At 38.4% G+C, this 21,663-nt stretch overlaps 1 protein-coding gene across 1 annotated transcript in view; it reads right to left on the bottom strand.

The window, feature by feature from the left end:
- Positions 1-21,157, bottom strand: part of CHCHD3 (coiled-coil-helix-coiled-coil-helix domain containing 3) — a 340,709-nt gene extending 319,552 nt beyond the window's left edge. Inside the window, exons 1-2 of the mRNA XM_072652712.1 lie at positions 20,852-21,157; positions 4,934-5,021 (exon numbers count right to left, since the gene is read on the bottom strand). Of these exons, the coding sequence (XP_072508813.1) occupies positions 4,934-5,021; positions 20,852-20,932 (169 nt within the window). The 5' untranslated portion in view covers positions 20,933-21,157. The remainder of the gene's footprint in view (positions 1-4,933; positions 5,022-20,851) is intronic.
- Between the last annotated feature and the right edge of the window lie 506 nt (positions 21,158-21,663).

The raw sequence follows: 21,663 nt of genomic DNA, 5'->3' as shown, positions 1-21,663 counted from the left end.
TTGAAGGCGTATTCAAATCTAGGTTATCCAGACTCCATGTCCAGCACTCGACCAAGTTAAACTGACTCTCATCCTTTAACAAATTCTATAATTTTATACTACTTATTCTATTTTGCCTAAGAGAATGACTACTGACAAACAACTGAATAACAGGACCTTTGAAAATTCCATTCTGTGCCTTGAATTCAGTAGTACATATCCTTAATTTAGGACAAAAAAAATAGCCATCATATGAAATTTAAAGGAATTAAATATTCAACTGATTAACCAATAGAATTTCACATGTATACCTAAAGATCTCAGATATGAAGAAAATATGCTCTTGCTGTAGAGGAAAAGGGAAGGGACTGGATTTGTGACTTCATAAGTATAGGAAACTCCCTCTACCAATGCAAATATGCACCTTTCTGTAACTTACAATCTTAAGAGTTGCCTAGAACACAGCCAAGCTTAAATGACTTTGGTGTGGTAGTTTCATTGTATCAGTCAAGTGTGACTCTTTGCAACCCCTTTTGGGAGTTTTCTTGGCAAATATACTTTTCTATTTCCAGTACATTTTACAGATGAAGAAACTGAGGCAAACAGGGTTAAGTGACTTGCCCATGGTCACCCAGTTAGTAAATGTCTGAGGCCAGATTTGAACTCTGGTCTTCCTGATTCCAAGCTCAGCATTCTATTCACTGCACCACCCACCTGACCAGTTCAATGACTTCCCTAGAAGAAAACAGCCAGTATGTGTCATACAGTCAAAGTTCAAATTCAGGAATTCTTGTTCTCATGGCCATGATCTATACCATGCTGCTTTGTTACTATTTTCACATCTTATAAAATGGGTAAAAATGACAGACTTGTTTACTGTTCATTCTTCATGTAGAGCTAAGACTAAATGAGTCTTGAAATGGTACACTAAGATCAGTTCCCTGAAGAAAATAACCTAGAGAGTATGCATGAATTTGTTTACCTAAAGTAATGCTGTTTCATTGGGGCTATGCTATTTCCTATACAAATTGTTTTTCTGCAGATTTTAAGCCTGCCAAATACTTAGTGATCTCTGTAATATAGTTAGCATAAATTGCTCCTATTTTTCACAGTGACAAGAAATTTATAGAGAAACTTACAGTGAAGATAATAGTGAAAGTGAGTTCATTTGTCTTTTCTCAGATTCATCATTTTCCTCTAGATCTCAAAGGCTTAGAAAACAACAAATAGCTCGTTCATATCTCTTTACCTGATCCTACACTTACTTCTTCATACTGATTTTGGGGTGTAATTTCCTTAGCAAGAAGAAGGGTCAAATATGGAACATCTGAATTCACCAGATGTTCCAAGAGAAACAGATCAATGTAAGAGGAAGAAAGTCAACGTTCCAACGTGGATGTTAAAAATCACAGATAAAAGATGTTACTAAATATTCCAATAAAAAGTTACCTTTTTATGTCAGTCTAAACAAGAAACTAAGATGGCAACAGCATGGGGTAAAAGGACAAACTAGTGTAGTGTTTTAAAAAAAAAAGCAAAGAGACAGTAAGGACACAGAAATTCTTCAGAGTATATTCATTTATTAAAGTGGCATCACAGTCTGCTTTGGGTATCACAGAATACATTATTTTGCTAAAAACAACTTAACATGCAAAGTACTTATTGCAACGAGTCACTGGTCTGGTTAAAAGTTTAGCAAAAAATAGTTTCAGGGGAAATTTACCCTCTCCTACAAGACAAATTCTATTCTCAAAAATAATTTACTATAGACATATTTAGTTCACATGTATAAAAGGCCTAAGGCTCTCCGTTTCTCAAAAGCATTATCCTTACAGTTCAATCATGCAAAGTGGCCCCAGACCACAGGCCAAGAGCCTATGAAAAAGTATGCCAGGGGAAAAATAAATTAATTCTAAAACTCAACTCTTATCCAACATATTTATTATCTGCCTGACTTTGAGAAAAACAGTAAAGGCTGACCAAAATCCTGGTCATAAAAACACTCCCACTTCCCACCCACAATACTATCTAACCCTATTGTCTGAAACATTTTACTGAAGCCAATATTTCAGCTCTGGTGTCCATTTTTAAAAGTCTAAGGAGAAAAATTATATGTAAACTGTATAGAATCAGTATCTAGTTTCAATTTTTCAATCCTAAGAAAATCAAAAGAAGGAGTCAATAGCCTTTCCAAATGGATATGTCATGTCTTTTTTAACTCCCTCTTAAATAGGGAAAGGCAGAATGATACTAGCAAAACACTAAGACAACCTGCTTTGCTTTAAATGGCCAAGTCAAACCCATTAGAAAGGTAATGTGAACCATCTAAAGTACATTTCAAAAGAATGCTTCCCCGAGTCTTGGCTTCCTAGATGACCCAAGCAACTAAAGGTCTTAGAGCAAGAAGAATAATCACTCGGGAGAAGGGTGAGAGTAGGTTTGTCCTCATTTATTCTCACTACAAAACTAACTGCATTGTCACTAAAATTAATTTCACAAGCCACCTTAGGCACATCTCACTATCTGTTAACCAGGCCTACATATTCTGATGCATGTATCAGAATTCTACTATAACAGCTGACACTTATATAGTACCTTAAAGTTCACAAAGACCTTCTAGCTAAATGTTAAAAGTACTATTATCCCATTTTACATATGAGGAAAACTAAAGTTGAGAGAAATTATGTGGCCTGGCCAACGAAACATAATTAATAGGAAGACAAGCAGGCATCCCAACGAAGGGCATACCAGGGTTACAGCAGGGGCTTGTTAGCACTCTAAAATTTTAGACCTAAGGGTTAGTTGGAAATGTTGAGCTGGGTTTTAACAATGTAGAGCTGGGTTTTAACAATGTAGAGTTTGCACCCAAGAAGCTTAGTGAATTAGCACACAATAACAGTGCCAAAATGTCAACATGATCACACTGGCATCACAATGGGCTAATAACAGTATGTCTCTTAAGGAAGAAGCATTCAGACAGGTTTTTGGCTTTCATTTTTTAGGAGTCAGTAGCAGGGAGAACTCTGTCAGTCCTTATCAAACGTCCCATATTCTCCTGTGAACTCCTGAGACAAACTCTGTGTCAGGTTTTTCCTACCTTTACATTCCTGGTTATGTGCAGACTAATAAAAAAGTCCTTCAGGTTCAACTTTAAGTCTAGAACTACAGACACTATCTTTTGTTGTTGTTCAGTTGTGTCTGACTCTTTATAACTCCATTTGGGGCTTTCTTGGTAAAGACACTGGAATGGTTTGCCATTTCCTTCTCCAGCTCATTTTCCAGATGAAGAAACTGAGGCAAATGGAGTTAACGACTTGTCCAGGGTTACAGAGCTAGTAAGTGTCCAAGGCCAGATTTTAACCCAGGAAGATGAATCTTCCCACCTCTAAGGCCCAGCACTTTATCCACTGAGCCACCTATACCCTATACCTACACATTCATTTTCACAAAGCAGAACCTGACAAACTCACACAAATGAATCAAACTGTCTCCTTTACATAAGGATCAGACAGGGAGACTTATTAGAAAAACCAGTAGAAAAGGGAGAAAGTCATTTACAGAATGAGAGTTCTTTTCTGAGCTGACCTGGCATAACGCTAAGAGGCAAATCTTTCCATCTGACTGATCTCCATCATAAACTTCAGACAATCACCATTTTCAACACTGCGTACCCTCTTTATGACCCAGTCATGAGACCTTCATAACACAGAAGGCAGTGGGAAATAACCAAGTGGCTATATAAGTACAAAATTTTCAAGATGGACTATAATTTCTATCAAATATTGCTTAAATTATTGTGCAGTAACACTAAGAGAAGCTTGATAATTCCCCTAGAGTTAGTTGTAATGGAATTCAATTTATGTTAACAGGAAAAAATGGTGGTGAATCACCTATTACATGTAGTGCCAGTCTGGCTCTGGCTCTTATTTCTCTACTTCTGCTCCAGAGATCAGCAGCCTCTCTGACCCTCAATGGGACAAAAAGAGCTAACCAATGTCTACTGTTGTCACCATCAGGTTTTCAGACAAGAAAAAGCACAATGACACTGTGCTGCTGGTTTTTCCTCCAGTAGTACTTCTTTCCAAATACTACAGAAATATCTCTTTAATGTTGATCATCCAAATTCTGAATTTCTCCAGCAACAGAAAAGACAGGAAATGGATGAGAAGAGAATGTCATATTTTCTATATCTCAGTTCCAGTAAAATGAAGATAGAATTAATTGGAGCTACTGGATGAAACAGAGGTTGGGAAGTATATACAAACTGAAGTTAGTCACACATTACCATGAATGATCCAAAGCATATTAGGGGAAACTTACTCAACCACTGATTTATAGTAATTTTAAATTAAACTGAATTTTGTAAGATGTAGAAGTAAGCAATTCCAACTTTTGAAATTCAAAAAGTAAGTTTACATTTTAAGTAGTACTTTATTAATTTAAATAACAGAAGATAAATATTTTTGTAATGCTTTTTAATTTCAACATTCTTAGTAAATATTCATCTCTAAATCCTTACAATATGCCTGTAAGGTAGATAAAAACATTGAATTGACTTCACTTAATAAAAAGAGAAAAAGGCAAAGAAAGTTACAAAGTCATAGAAAGGGCACAGAAAACAGATAAGAAATCAAGACTTTTTAGATGCAAGGAAAAGAAGTGAAAAAAAATTCATCCAAAATATAAAAATTACAAGATAAATCTTGCTACTGGTTTCAGGTAGAACCTAAAATTCCCAAGATTGGTTAAAGGGTAAAGCACACATAATTCAGTTCAATTCAGATATTTTATTAAGTGATTAGTGTGTGTATATATCACTAGGTAATGGAAGAAGGTATAATCCAAAACAGTAAAGAATCTCTCTTTTTAAACGGATTCTTCATATACCCACATCTAACCTGCCCTCTTGTGATTTTTCTGTTAAAAACTCACAAAATTTAAAGTTTGGAAATACCTTTAGAATCATAATCACGAGAGGTACTTGGAGACTTTGAGCCAGATGGAGAAGATTCCTTCATTCGCCCAATAACATTTTCTGAAAGCTGAAAAAAAAGCACCCAATAAAATCAATTAGAAAAGAGTATGAAATACAAATGACACAAAAAGTCCAAGTCATATGGTCACACGCACACACACACACATACACACACACACACAAACACATTTTTGTGCATAAAGATTGGTCTACAGAAAATCAGAATGAGTAAGAAGTTAAGCAAAAAATAAGAAATGTATTAGCTTTTGAAAATACACAGTAGCAGTACTGCATTTCTTCTTATCCTCCATTAATTTCTCATGGCAAATACACACACTCATACAACATATAACACATGTTATATATTGAATTTTATCTAATTTTTGAGATGGAAAAAAACTTATAGAATATAAAAATGAGGTTTGGAAATGCTAGTTTTAAGGATGATTCAAAGGAAGTCCAACATGACTGAACTAAAAAGAGGAAAATGAACATCAAGTAAAAAGAAAGACATTTAGAGAAGCAAAAGTTTTGAAAAAGATTTTGGTCAGATTAAAGAAGCTGAAATGGAAAGCAAAAAATTTACCAACTGAACAGAAACAGCAAAAGTTTTGAAAGTCAGGAACTATCAGCTAACAACAATCCATTTTACACAGACAGATTTAATTTACAGAGATAAGATATTTTGTCATGAGATACTAGAACAAATCCAAGGGAGTCACAAATAGAGAGTGGTTAAAATTTTACACACAGAAAATTATTTTCCTGAATATAGTATATACCAAGATTTCTTCACATCCACACAAAGCATCTTTGTATTATAAATTACAATACCATGAAAAACTCACAGCAGAAATTAAATGTATCATATATTATAAACTATTGATCTAAACCTATTTTGGGTCTGACTGCTTTCCAGTTTGCCTAGTTGTTCTCACAGAATAAAGAGTTCTGGCCCCTCTATTTTTATCCAGTACCACATAATTTTCATAATTCTGCTTTGTAACATAGTTTGAGTTCTGATAGCAGCACTAAGCACTCCTGGTTCCTACTTCTTTCCTATATCCTCTACCATTTTTCACCTTGGTATTCATTCTTCCAAGATATTTTTCTAATTTTATAAAGTAGCCTTTGGTTATATGTGATTGATACAGGAACAGAACTGTAAAACAAACTGAGAAATACATTTTTTTTACTATATTTGTACAACTCAGACATGCATGCTAATATATCTTCAGTCATTTAGGCCTTCATTTGCCCTGAGCATGTCTTTGTAAATTAACTAATAAAACTTGTTTGAAATAAATTTCTCTCCTGAGCTCTTCCTTAACTTTAGCTTCCTAACTTTACTAGTAATATACAGAAATGCCAATAATTTTGTTGATTCATTTTCATATACTGATATTTTAATGAGGCTTGTCTCAATTAAATTTTTAGTGATTCTCTGGAGTTTGCCAAGTAAGTTATATCACCTGCAAGAGAGATACAGTAACTGATTAAGAACTACCAGTCTCCCACACCAATCTCTCCTTTCTAAGAAGAGTGGTTCCTCTGGGAAGTAAAATGGATAATTTTAATTACATGAAATTAAAAAGCTTTTGAACAAACAAAACTAAGGCAGCCAAAATTAAAAGAAAAAGAAGTGGGTGAAAAATTTATAGTAAGTTTCTACAATAAAAGCCTCATTTCACAAATATATAGGAAACTGAGTCAAATTTATAAAAATATAAGTCATTCTCCAGCTGATAAATGGTCAAAGGATATGACCAGGTAATTTTCAGAAGAAGAAATAAAAGTTATTTATAGTCATATAAATTTATATGACTATATATTTATAGTCATATAAAACTATATATTTATATATAGAATTTTAAATATAGATTTAAATTTATACATTATATATTCATAATATATAATGTATAAATAATATAATAATAAATAATATAAAATATAATATGTAATATAATTATATATAATATATAGTTTATAATGATATATAGTCATATATACTTATATGATTATATGATCATAGTCATATAAGAAATGCTCTAAATCAACACTGATTAAAGAAATGTACATTATATAAATAAAATAACTCTAAGATACCACCTCTTACCTATAAGATTGGCTAATATGACAGAAAAAAAATGTCAAATGCTGGAGGGATGTGAAAAAATGGAGACACTAATATACTGTTGGGGCAGTTATAAACTGGTCCAATCATTCTGGAGAACAATTTGGAACTACACCCAAATGGCTATGAAACTGTTAATACCCTTTGGCCCAGTAATATCATTACCAGGTCTGTATCTCAACGGGATCAAAGAAAAGAGAAAGGGACCTATATATATGTACAAAAATGTTTATAGCAGCTCTTTTTGTGGCAGCAAAGAAACTGAGGACGCCCATCAACTGGGAAATGAATGAACAAGTTGTGGTATATGATTATTATGGAATACTACTGTGCTATAAGAAATGATGAGTAGATGGATTCAGAAAAACCTGGGAAGACATATAAACTGATACAAAGTGAAATGAGCAAAACCAGGCACCAAGATGGTGGAGAAAAGGCAGTGACTCACTTGAGCTCTCCCTAAAACCCTCCCAATACCTTTAAATAATGCCATAAAACAATTCCTGGAGAAGCAGAACCCACAAAGGACAGGGTGAAACAATTTTCCAGTCAAAGACAACTTAGACAGTCAGCAGAAAAGATGTGTTTGTGCCTAGGTGAGAGTGGAGCACAGTCCAGCACAGACCACACCAGCAAAAACCCAGATCCAGCATACCAGGAACAGACCTTGGGAGACTAAATCAGCAACATCAGCTGCTGCTTCCAGAGTTCTCATCCCACAGACAGTAAAGAGGTCAAAAAACTGTTCAGAAGGAGATCACAGGGGTCTTTTTGCTAGCACTAAAGCAGGACTCTGTTACTTTGGTCATACTCAGATCTGGGTCTCAGTCCTGGGTGGCAGTCTCAGGGTGAAGGGGAGAAGCACAACACTAGGGTTTGGTGCTGCAGTGGAGTAGGGACCCACATCACAGTTCCAGGCCAGAAGAGTACTTGTGGCTGTTCACACATCAGAACACATGCCAAAAGAGGAGTAAACACACCTCTCCTTAGATCACACCACCATGGAAGAACAGAAAACTTACAGCTCCCTAGAAGTATCTCTGAAAATAGGTGCACAAAAATCTTGAAGCTTAGGACAATGTACCCTCTACTCTGGAAACAGAATCCTAATTTAACAAAGAGTTAAAAGTAAAGAAACAGACTGGGAAAATGAGCAAACAACAGAAAACAAAAATTCTAACCACAGAAAGTTACTATGGTGACAAGGAAAATCAAAATACACACTCAGAAGAAGATAACAAAGTCAAAGCCCTATATCCAAAAGCTCCAAGAACAATAGTAATTGGTCCCAAGCCATGGAAGACCTCAAAAAAGATGTTAAAAATCAAGTAAGAGAGTTAGAAGAGAAATTGGGAAAAGAAATGAAAGTAATACAAGAAAATAATGAAAAATGAAACAACAGCTTGGTAAAGGAGATGCAAAAAAATATTGAAGAAAATAACACCTTAAAAAACAGACTAGGCAAAATAGTAAAAGAGGTACAAAAAGCCAATGAGGAGAAGAATGTCTTAAAAAGTAGAATTGGCCAAATGAAATGAAGTTTACCATATTATTTCAGGAGAAATTCTTCAAGTTCTTGGGTAATAAGATACCAGAACTATGACTTATATAGCATGTTAAGGTTTTCAAAGCACTTTACTCCATTTTATCCTAACAATCCTGGAGATAGATGCTATCATCCCCATTTTACAGAAGAGGAAACTAAGCTAAACAGAGGTTAAGTGACATACTACAAATGAAACTGAGGCTCTGATCACACCAATAAGTGACTGAGGAGGGATCTGAACCCAGGTCTTTCTGATGCCAAGTCCAGTATTCTATCTACTATACCACACCATTATGATGACTCTTCTGAACACAGTGAAACATGCATCCATATGGAATTCCTTCCAATTAACTAGGATCTCTGTCCCTGCCAACAGTTACAAACTCCAGAAACCAGGGTAAGGGAGTTACAATGCTACTCACTCCTTTAATGCAAAGGAAAATGTGAGTGAAAGAGGGAGTATGCCAAACCAGTCAATCACAAGAGAATGCAATAAATGACTTTGGATTTATCCTTCACATTTTCCATGACTCCTTAAAACAATCTTTTCAGATTGATAAATTACAGAGATGATGGTCTTTTCAAATTTTATGGGTTTTTAAATCTCCATTCTCTATTAAGTGGAGTACTCATCACATAGAGGACTATCACAGTTTTTATTTACTCAATAAATATCACCAACTGAGCAGACTGCCTACCCTCCATCATATTATAACAATGTCTGCCAATAAAATGGACTCTCTTCCAGTAACACCCAACATCATCATTTCTTCCCACTCTGGGCAGAACCATAAGGGATGGAAATTCCCACTGCTGGTAACTTACACAGCATATTTTATGTGTCTCATAACTGATGCCTATTAATTTGGTTTGCAATTCTGAAGCCCAGTTGTGGAGATCAGGTGATGCTTAGAAAGCATGAAAAGTATTACTCACAAATCATACTTACTGAATTTGACATTAGCTTTTAGACATCATCTGGCTTTGATGTTTGAGAGAAACCTGTGAAAGTCTCTATTGTGGGCTAACTACCCATACACACACAGCAGGTATTCGCAAAAATCCTATTAAGCAAATACAATGTGAGTACTTCCCTGGATCTGCTTTGACAATTTTGTCACTAGAAGTTCATCTTATACTGAAGGAAATCCATCCTAAAATATCATACATAAATGGGTATTTAGAGACCCCTTTAAGGGACCAGATTCACATTAGAACCCGGAAACAGGATGGAAAGGGGATGATGAATGAGAAGACCAGGTAACATTTTGAGAAGGAAACTAGTAAATGTTAGGCAGCTAGACGACACAATGGACAGAACACTGGCCCTGGAGTCAGGAAGACCTGGGTACAGCCTCAGACAATTACCAGCTGTATGACCCTGGGCAGACTTAATCTGTCTGGCTAAATTTCCTCAACTGTAAAATGGGAATAAAAATAGTACCTAACTACTCATAGGGTTTAAATGAGATATTTGTAATGCATTTAGCACACTGCTTTAGGACATAGCTGAAACTTAAAGAACTCTTATTCTTTTACCACCCCTTCCCAAACATTAATAGTAAAAGGAAAATGCAAGATCCTGGAAAATTCTGTTAAATACTTGTCGAAAGGAGAAAAAAACTAATTAAAAATGGAAAGAATTCCTAAAAATGTCAGATGTCAAAAGGGTCTTAGCAAGAAAAATCTGAGAACAGATTCTAAGGTTATCCTACAATAAAAGCTGAAAGCCTTGTGTTCCCGTTGTACCGAAATGCTATGTTAGTGACACCGCTAACTCATTCAATCAATCAATTTTCAGTCTATTTTCCTGTATCAGTGAAGGGTAGTACTAAGCCATGAATATACTCTATTCTCATGTCAGAAGACTGATTAGAAGTGAGCCCTTTTTCTTCATGCAAAGTTTACTGAATTATTCAAGGTTCAAGTCTAAATGCTGACCATATGGTCATTGTGCTAAAACCAAGAAAGTCAGAAATTCGTTATAGAACACCTTAATCTACGGTAATTTCAGATGATTCTGAAAGTGTTTTATAACTCTTCAGGTACTTGTGTATCAATTTTATTACTAAATCTATATTACAAGCTCCAAGACCACGTGACCAAATTCCTCTATACTCTATATATGCCTCAAATTAAGTGACAACCTCTTTCCAACTATGTGGCCACAACTACTGCACTGTAAAAGCTGATGGCATCCAAAGGAGGCTTCCCTCAACTGCCCTCTATCCAATTCTTCACACTTCTCAGTATCATCAGCGCCCACTTCATTTGAGTCACAGACGAAGAGGTATACCTAATTATCTATAACACTAATTCTCTATGGTCTTCTTTAATCCTGCCTCCTCTCCAGGACCTTTATTCCAGTTATCACTTCATCTTTCATGCATTTCACATTACTACAAACATTCTCAGGTCTTCCTAATCCTTCCCACGACACTCTACCCATCCCATTACGACATCACCTCTTCTTCCCCAATCTTAGGTGAAAGTTGGCTAGCTCTGCTGAACTACTTCTTTCCTCTTTCTTTTTGACTCTTCACCACAACAGATAGTGCACTCAATAGAGGAGTGGGGAGCAATAAAATTTAAAAAAAAAATTGAGGCAATGTAAAAAACAAAAGATATCCATAAAAACAACAAATCTGAAAACGTCTATCCAATGCCTCTACTTGTCAACTTCTTGCAATTTGACTTCTGCCTCTAGCACTCTCAACGGTCACTCAAATGGTGTAATGGTTACTAGTGGTATCCCTGGGTAAGTCACTTAACCTCTTTGGGCCCTAGTTTCTCAACTAATAAAATGAATATCTTATCCTATGACCTCACAAAAGGGACTGCAGCAACCATCTAACCCAGCCAAAACTAAGAGAATCGTATCCAAAAACTGGTCATGCAGCCTTTGTCTCCCACAAGGAGAAATCCACCCTCTTCTGAGGCAGCCCTTTTGACTTTCGAACAGTCCTAACTGCTACAAAGCTTTGCCTTGCATCTAACCAGTCACCTCCTCTGCGTTCCGGGGCCAAGACAACAAAGTCTAATTCTTCTGTCAGGTAACAGCCTTTCAAATGTCATATGTGGGTATTCACCAGATTAAATATCCCCAACTCTGTCAATCAACACATCTTTATTAAGTATTTACTCTAGGCTGCTGCTAGGGCAGTGCCTACCCTCAAAGAACTTATATTATAATATTATAATGGGTGAAACAACACATACAGAAATCAGTATATATAAGACTCATACACAATAGATGGAAGCCTCAGATGGTGGCATTAGAGGCAAAGGCATTAGCAGCTGCAGGGATGAGGAAAGGTCTCCTAATCGCCATAGTGAATGGCCTTTTTCTCAGTCTTCATTTTCCTTGACCTTACTGTAGCAGTGGGCACTGTTGATTACTCTCTCTTTCTGGTTAGTCTTTTCTTTTCTTCACTGCAGACATGCCATAGCCTTCTGATTATCTTCCTACATAGTTAACCATCCCTTCACAGTTTATTATTCCCCTTCTGGAACCCTTAAGTTGAGTGCTGCCCAAGGTTCTGAATGTGGCCTTTCTTCTCTCTACACTCTTTAACAATCTCACGTTTGGTTCCTTTAATTTAAGGTGATTTCAGATGATTCTGAAAGTGTTTTATAACCCTTCAAGTACTTATGTATCAATTTTATTACTAAATCTATATTACAAGCTTCAAGACCACATGACCAAATTCCTGTATAGGACACTGCCAGCTGGAAGTCCCATCAGCAACTCAAACTGAAATGTCCAAAAATAAGTTTTATCTTTTTCCCCAAAACCTGTTTTTTCTTCTGGGTTCATCCACTATTTTAGATCATTAATTTCTGTCAGCAATCTTCAGCAACCCTTCTCCTATCCAATCCATCTGATGCCTGGCTGCCAAAAAGATATTTCTAAAACACAGATCTAATCATGGCACTCTCCTGCTCAACAAATCCAATACAAACACCTCTGTTAAATATTAAAGGCTTCTCACAATTTGCTTCTTACCTACCTTTTCAACCTTCATAGATTACTTCACATTCTTCAAGTCAATCATTTTCCTTCACACACAAGTTTCAATTTACCATCACCATGCCTTTGCTGACTCCCTAGAACATGCTTCCCCAATTTAATGCTTGGAATCCTTAGTTTCCTCTAAAGCTCACTCAAATGTCACCTCCACCCTAAGTCTTTCTTGAGCTCTGCAGCCATAAGCTATCACCTTCTCAAGTACTACTTGGCAGTTATCTTGCACATATTTGCAGGTATACATCTTATCTATCCCAGCAGCATGCCAGGTCTTCAATGGTAGGAAGTGATTCATGTTTTCCCTTGTACCCCAGCCCCAAACATAGGATCTGGCATTTAAAATGCCAGTTAATGGACTAGATTAAGTTAATTAAGGGAGGAAATCAGCACTTGCTAAGAATCAACTTTGTACCAGGACAAATTCTAGGGATTTTACAAGTGCTATCATCTGATCCTCGCAACACCCTACAAGGTAGTTATTATTTCTATTTTACAGCTGAAGAAACTGAGATAAGTAAGGGTTAAGTGACTTGCCCAAGTTCACAAAGCAAGTCAGTGCCAGAAGTTGGATTTAAACTCGGGTCTTCTTGACTCCAGGCCCAGTCCTCTATACACTGTGCCACCTAAGCTGCTTCTCAGGGTCTCAGTTTCCTCAACTATAAAGTGAGAGAAATAAGAACACTGCATCACAGAGTAACTTTGTGGATTAAATGAGACTGAGTGCAAAGGACCTGCAAACCTTAAATGGCCACACATCAAGTATTAGCTGGATAAGGAGGGTCTTAAAACTTTTTTCTATTGAGGATCTCTTTGGTGAAGTCTATAGAATCTTACGCAGCACAGTATTTTTAAATGCATAAAATTAAAAACACAGGACATAAACCAATTACACTGAATACAGTTGTCAAAATAGTTTTTAAAACAAGTTTAAGAACCAGATTCTTACCAGGTTAAGAACCCCAATCTAAAACTGGTAACATGACAGAAAAGGAAACCAATACATATGTGAAGGGATGTGGGAAAACTGGGACACTAAGGTCCTCTTGATAGAGTTGTGAATTGATTCAGCCATTCTGGAGAGCAATTTGGAACTATGCCCAGAAGGCAATTAAATTGTACATAATCTTTGACCCAGCAATACCACTACTAGGTCTCTATCTCAAAAGAGATGAAAAAGGGGAAAGGACGTATGTGTACAAAAATATTTATAGCAGTTCTTTCTGTGGTGGCTAAGAATTAGAAATTGAGGAGATGCCCATCAACTGGGGAATGCCTGAACAAGTTGTGGTAAATCACTGTGATGGAATATTATTGCGCTATAAGAAATGATGAGCAGGATGATTTCAGAAAAACCTGGAAAGACTTATATAAACTGATAAAGAGTGAAGTGAGCGGAACCAGGAGAACATCATACACAGCAACACAATATTGTACAATATACAACTGTGAATGACTTAGCTACTCTCAGTAATACAATGCTCCAAATTCAAAGAACTCATGATACATAATATTATCTGCCTCCAGAGAAAGAATTGACGGTGTCTGAATATACTATTTTTCACTTTCTTTCTTTTTTTGTTTTATTTGAGCTTTCTTCCACAAAATAACTAATATGAAAATATTTTACAGCACACATAACCTAAAGTGTATTGCTTACCATCTCAGGGATGGAGTAGGGAGGGTGGAAAGAATAGAATTTGGAACTCAAAACTTTTTTTAAAAATGTCAAAAATTTGGTTTTACATGTAATTGAGGAAAAAATAAAATATTAAAAATGAAAAAATAAAAATAAAAATTTCTCCCATATTAAACAGTCAAAAAAGAAAAAAAGAATCCCTGATCTAAACTCTTCTTTCTCATCCAAATGATCTATGTCCTGCTCTTCTCTCTATATACAATTTTCTTTGACAATCTTATTTCAGTCCTACAACTATTACTGGAAGCAGATAAGAACCGTGAATAGATATGACCATGGTTTAAATCCCACCTCCCTCCCTGTGTAATCCTGGGCATGTCACGTAACCTTTGTCAGCCTCAGTTTCTTCAACTATAAAAAGGGGACAACAGCACCTACCTCAGAGAATCATTTGAGGGTAAAACAAGTATTCAGCACTATGTTTGGCACATCGTAAGCATTTAATAAATGCTTGTTTTCTTCCTTCCTCTTTTGGCCTCACTTTCCTCATCTTCAAAATGAGGGAAATAATCTAGATAACATCTATCCCTTCTACTTCTAGATGGAAGATCCTTTGATGTCTATGTAAATGACTTCCAAATGACCTTTTTTCCTGATCTCCAAGGCTCTGCTAAACATCTATCTGGATGTTGCACCAGAAGGTCTAAAACCAAACTCATCATTTTTCCCCCTCCTTTGCCTTCCTCCTAACTCTCCTAATTCTGTCAATGGTGCTCCTAGCATTTATTCAGATTCAAAACCTGAGAATCATCTTTGATTCCCCTCTCTTCCTTAAACCACATGTCATTTGCCCAGTACTTTCAATGCTACTTCTAAAATATCTCTTAAATGTTTCTACTCCTTTCCATTTCCACTGCTACTTTCTTAGGTCAAGCTTAGTCTCTTTCATTGGGACTGCTGCAACAGCGTTCTACCTCATTTCTTCAATTCCAGTTTTTGCCTACTCTCAGCTCTCCCCCTACAAACCTGCCATCAACTAAATCAACCTCCGATCAGCCCATGCCTCCCCTGCTCAAACTTTTAATGGTTCTTTCTTGAATACTTTAAAAAGCCCAAACTACTTTTTAGTTCTAATCTTAATAACCTTCACAATCAACTCCTCTCTCTACATTTCTTTTCTTTTTTTTCTCAGGGAAAGAAGGAAGTAAAATTTATTTGATGCACCTTTTTTAATACTACAGTTCCCTGCTTCATAGGCCCTCCACATTCTAATAGTTTTCCATTTTCAGAAAAACAATTAAATAAAATCCATAAGCAACCACCTATGACTGGATGTGAAACAACTCACACCTTACCTTTTAAATCTTCTACACTTTTTCCTGAAGAAATTCCCACCTCCATTCATTTGCTCAGTCCAACCTGTATTTACAATGTAATCTCCCCGCTCCCTCCTTGAAGCTTTGAAATCCTACCTATCCCTCAAGCTCACTGATCCCTACATCCCCAAGTTCAGAAGTCATTTCTTCCTGCTTAGATCTTCCACAGAACTTAACTTCTATGTCTCCTATCACTTACCTACACAAAATAAACTACTTTAGTACAGTATACCTTATTTCTCAAAGATTGTATCTGATTCATCTTTGTATCCTAAACAATGGAGCATAAGACATGACTAATAAATGTTTACTGAATGAACAGATTCCAAGAGACTAAAACAAAATAAACACAACTCAAAAAAGTCAACCTCAAACTGTAATATAAAGCTTGATATTATCATTGATATCAAGAAAAAGAAACTAGATCATAGATAAAAAGTTGAACTAAGGGGAGGAGCCAAGATGGCAGAGTAGAAAGACACACATATACTAGCTCCAAACCCACAGCCCATAAATTACCTGTAAAGAACTCCCAATAAATTCTGGAGCAGCAGAAGCCACAGAACAACGGAGTGGAGGAGATTACTGTTGCAGAGAGCCCTGAAAAACTGACCAGAAGGGTCCCTCACCTGACAGATCAGAGACCAGCCCTGCCTTTGCCTCGGGGCACCGAGAGGAGCAGATCCAAGCAGGCTTCAGGGACAGAATCTCCAGCGGCCTCACAGGTCCCTCCACCCACAGGTGACAACGGTCGGTGAGAGAGTCTTTTTGGGTGGCCGAGTGGGGAGTGGGGGTCGGGCCCCCTTGGGAGGCAACAGGGGGCAGCAGCAGGACAGGGGGTACCCAAGCAGGCAGGAGCCCAGATCCATTGTTGAAGGTCTCTGCATAAACCCCCTGAGGGAACAGAGTCCTGTGTGGCAGCCCTGCCCCCACCTGTGCACCTGAACTTAATCTCAGACTGAATAGCAGCCCTGCCCCCGCCAAAAGCCCTGAGGCTGGGAAGCAGCATTTGAATCTCAGACCCCAAGTGCTGGCTGGGCGGATCTGGAGGCCAGGTGGGTGTGAAGAGGATATTCAGAAGTCAAGTCACTGGCTGGGAAAATGCCCAGAAAAGGAAAAAAAAAATAAGACCATAGAAGGTTTCTTTCTTGGTGAACAGATATCTCCTCCCTTCATTTCTGATGAGGAAGAACAATGCTTACCATCAGGGAAAGACATAGAAATCAAGGTTTCTATATCCCAAACATCCAAAAGAAATATTCCATGGGCTCAGGCCATGGAAGAGCTCAAAAAGGATTTTGAAAATCAAGTAAGAGAGGTGGAGGAAAAACTGGGAAGAGAAATGAGAGAGATGAAAGAAAAGTATGAAAAGCAGGTCAACAGCTTGCTAAAGGAGACCCAAAAAAATGCTGAAGAAAATAACACCTTGAAAAATAGGCTAACTCAACTGGCAAAAGAGGTTCAGAAAGCCAATGAGGAGAAGAATGCTTTCAAAAGCAGAAGTAGCCAAATGGAAAAGGAGGTTCAAAAGCTCACTGAAGAAAATAGTTCTTTCAAAATTAGAATGGAGCAGATGGAGACCAATGACTTTATGAGAAACCAAGAAATCACAAAGCAAAACCAAAGGAATGAAAAAATGGAAGACAATGTGAAATATCTCATTGGAAAAACAACTGACCTGGAAAATAGGTCCAGGAGAGAAAATTTAAAAATTATGGGACTACCTGAAAGCCATGATAAAAAAAAAAAAGAGCCTAGACATCATCTTTCATGAAATTATCAAGGAAAACTGCCCTGAGATTCTAGAACCAGAGGGCAAAATAAGTATTCAAGGAATCCACAGATCACCGCCTGAAAGAGATCCAAAAAGAGAAACTCCTAGGAACATTGTGGCCAAATTCCAGAGTTCCCTGGTCAGGGAGAAAATATTGCAAGCAGCTAGAAAGAAACAATTCAAGTATTGTGGGAATACAATCAGGATAACATAAGATCTAGCAGCTTCTACATTAAGGGATCGAAAGGTATGGAATAGGATATTCCAGAAGTCAAAGGAACTAGGACTAAAACCAAGAATCACCTACCCAGCAAAACTGAGTATAATACTTCAGGGGAAAAAATGGTCTTTCAATGAAACAGAGGACTTTCAAGCATTCTTGATGAAAAGACCAGAGCTGAAAAGAAAATTTGACTTTCAAACACAAGAATGAAGAGAAGCATGAAAAGGTAAATAGCAAAGAGAAGTCATAAGGGACTTACTAAAGTTGAACTGTTTACATTCCTACATGGAAAGACAACGTTTGTAACTCTTGAAACTTTTGAATATCTGGGTAGTTATTGGGATTACACACACACACACACACACACATACACACACACACATCAGACAGAGAGCACAGAGTGAACTGAATAGGATGGGATCATATCTTAAAAAAATGAAATTAAGGGGTGAGAGAGAAATATATTGGGAGGAGAAAGGGAGAAATGGTATGGGACAAATTATCTCTCATAAAAGAGGCAAGCAAAAGACTTTTCAGTGGAGGGAAAAAGAGGGGAGGTGAAAGAAAAACATGAAGTTTACTCTCATCACATTCGACTAAAGGAAGGAATAAAATGCACACTCATTTTGGTATGAAAACCTATCTTACAATACAGGAAAGTGGGGGAGAAGGGGTTAAGCAGGGTGGGGGGGATGATGGAAGGGAGGGCAATGGGAGAAGGGAGCAATCTGAAGTCAACACTTGGGGAGGGACAGGATCCAAAGAGAGAATAGAAGCAATGTGGGGCAGGACAGGATGGAGGAAAATATAGTTAGTCTCACAGAACACAAGTCATTTGCAAAACTACACAGATATGGCCTATATTCAATTGCTTGCCTTCCAAAGGGAATGGGTGGGGAGAGAGGGATGAAGAGAAGTTGGAACTCAAAAGTTTTAGGAACAACTGTTGAGTATTGTTCTTGCATACAACTAGGAAATAAGAAATACAGGCAATGGGGTATAGAAAGTTACCTGGCCCTACAGGACAAAAGACAAGATGGAGACAAGGGCAGAGAGAGATGATAGATGAGAGGGCAGATTAGTGATAGGGGAATTAGAATGCTTGGTGTTCTGGGGTGGGGGGAGGGGACAAATGGGGAGAAAATTTGGAACCCAAAATTTTGTGAAAATGAATGTTAAAAGTTAAATAAATTAATTTTTTTAAAAAAGTTGAACTAAACAGGCATGAACAGAGAGCTGTTATTCTAAAAATAATCTGGAGGTCTTAGTGAACTGAAAGTTCAATAAGAGTGAGCTGTGGTGTGTCAACCAAAAAAGCTAATAGGCTCCTGGGACCTAGCTTCCAAATATAAGGAGATGTTAGTTTCACTATATTCTGCTCTCATTAAACACCATCTGGAGTACTGTGTTCATTTTGCAAGCACAATATTTAAACAAGATATTGATAAACTGTGGTGTCTAAGGGAGGGGAACCAGGATGGTGAAGAGACTTGAGTCCATGGCATATAAGGATTAACTGAAGGACCAGTCACATTTAGCCTAGAGAAGAGAGGTATGTGATAGCTGTCTTTAAGTATTTAAAGGGCTGTTGTGTAAAGAAGGAATTAGATACCTTCTATTTGAACCTGGAGGACCAAACCAGGAGCAATAGGTGGAATCTGCAAAGAAATAAATTTAGGCTTATTAACTATAAAAACTTCCTAACTGGACATTCCTAAAACATCCAAAAGAGGAATGACCTCCCTAGAGATGTGGCAGGGTTCCTCTCCTTGGGAATCTTCAAACCAGTTGGATGACCAGTATATCAGATGTTATAGTGGGATTGTGTGTATAAAGCTGTGTATAATTTCAACTAAATGGCTGCTGAGGTCGCTTCCTTCTCTCACAATCTACGATTTCATAGTTCTGGTTCACTTAGTATGGCAACACATTCAAAGAATAAAGCTTATAATTATCCAACTACTTATATAACTTATTTTCTGGTAATCATTTATTAAAAGATAACACTTTAATAAATCTGGCTGGTTCTGCAACAACAGAACAAATAAGGGTGTGTTTACATGTATAGCTATTATTACAACATTCTTTAAACATAATTTCATTTGTTAGTTTTAGACATCCTACTTCCAAAAACAAGTGTGATGGATAATGGGTGAAGTTAACAAGACTATACCCACCCTAAGGGACTGGTACACCATTTACCTTCATACAGGAATAATACAAATCCCATTCTAACATTTATCTGAAGCTGATTCAATATTTTTTACACAAATTTAATGTTTCGTTTATTTTTAACATCCTTTTTGTAAAATTATGAGTTCTAAATTTTCTCCCTTCTTCCCCTTCCCCACCTACTGAGGTAAGAAATGTGAGATCAGCTATAACCAAGAACATGCTTCCACAACAAGCTGATTCAGTCTTACGCTACACTAACAGACACTTGCTCATTACACACCAACTAACTCCCTGGGCTTCTTAGAGTGATTATAAAAAGGTGAGGGAGGGAGGGAGGGGAGAGGTTGAACGAGCTGGTGCCAGGTGAGAAAAAGGGCAGGGGAATAGGAATCCGAGCAGATCTGCCACCTGTGGAGCTTAGACAAGTCACTTCTCTAAAGAAGGACCGGTTTTCTCCTCTAAATAAGACAGAAAGGAAAGTAAAAGGAAGCAACACGAGAGAGCTGGCCCGACAGGATGGGAGGATCTCCAGGGTCCTTTCCAGCTCCAGAGTTCTCTGACTATAAGGAGGTAGGAAAAACCAGACCCCTCCAACCCGCAAAGACACGGGCACAAAGTGGCGCGGGGAAGGGAGGCACGTGGTGCCAGGGACCCTGGTGACCCGGAGGAGCTGGGGCAGGGCGGGAAGCCTGCAGAGGCCCAGCCTGGCAGTCAAGGTCCCGGGCTGGGAGCCTCTCGGAGAGGGCACGCAGGGCTCTGGCTGCTCCGCCAGGCCCAGGAGAAGTGAGAGGCAGGAGGGGTCTCCGACCAGCCATTTCCCCTCGCTGAGCCTCAGTTTCCTTATCTGTTAAGTGCGGTGACTTGGGATCTAAAGATCCTTCCAGACCAAACTCTTGAAGTCCGCAGCCCCTTCCGGGGATCCTCGGCCACTCTGACGTGGGCTGGTCTCGGGCCTCGCTCCAGAGACACAGGCCCGGGAACCCGACCCCGCCGCCCCCTCACTCACCCGGATGCCCTTCACCACCGTGATGTTCTCGTTCTCGTCCGTCTCGAAGGTGACCCGCCGGGTGCTGGACGTCCCGCCCATGGCTCCGGCTCGCACTGTGGCCCTGCAGCAGCCGAGCGGCCCCGATTCCCGTCCAGTACGCACGCACCCCCACCGCCGGGAGCAGAGGCCGCCCCGGGTCCCCCTTGCCCTTGCTCCTTCTCCGCGGGTGAGACACGGGCCACCCCAGGGACAGCGGCAAGGAGACAGCGCCGGGCTCTCCCCTCAGGATCCTTCCGGTCATGCTCAGTAGCGAATAGATGTTCTATTGGTCCGCGGGGCCAAAGACCCGCCTCAGCTCCTTGCAGGGGCCCGGATAATTGGCCACGGATCCGGATGCTATGGCAACTCGTCAGAAATGAAAAGTTTCCGGAACCCATGGGTGTGATGGGATTTGTAGTTTGGCGAAGAATGGTGGGTATTCAGGCCTCTTTCCACTTAAACGAGAGAAGAACCAAGTGGGGCACGGAATTCTGGGATTTGTAGTCTTACAGAGCCAGAAATTAACAGACACCTGCAAGAACAGCTCCTTAGCCTTAAAGAGCTGCAGATACAATAACCCCGCTTATTTTACATTTATTTTTGTTGTCGTTATTCACTCGTTTCAGTCATGACTGATTCTCCCCCCATGTGGAGTTTTCTTGGCAAAGATACTGGATTTCCTTCTCCAGCTCATTTAACAGGAGAGGAAACTGAGGCAAACTGGGTTAAGTGACTTGCCCAGGGTCACACAGCTTGTAAGTGTCTGAGGCTGGATTTGAACTGATCTCCCT

Source organism: Notamacropus eugenii, chromosome 3 (assembly GCF_028372415.1).
Source record: "Notamacropus eugenii isolate mMacEug1 chromosome 3, mMacEug1.pri_v2, whole genome shotgun sequence".
In the NCBI taxonomy this organism is placed as follows: Eukaryota; Metazoa; Chordata; class Mammalia; order Diprotodontia; family Macropodidae; genus Notamacropus; species Notamacropus eugenii.
Note: the sequence above shows the minus strand (reverse complement) of the source record. Positions and strands in the feature narration are given on the sequence as shown.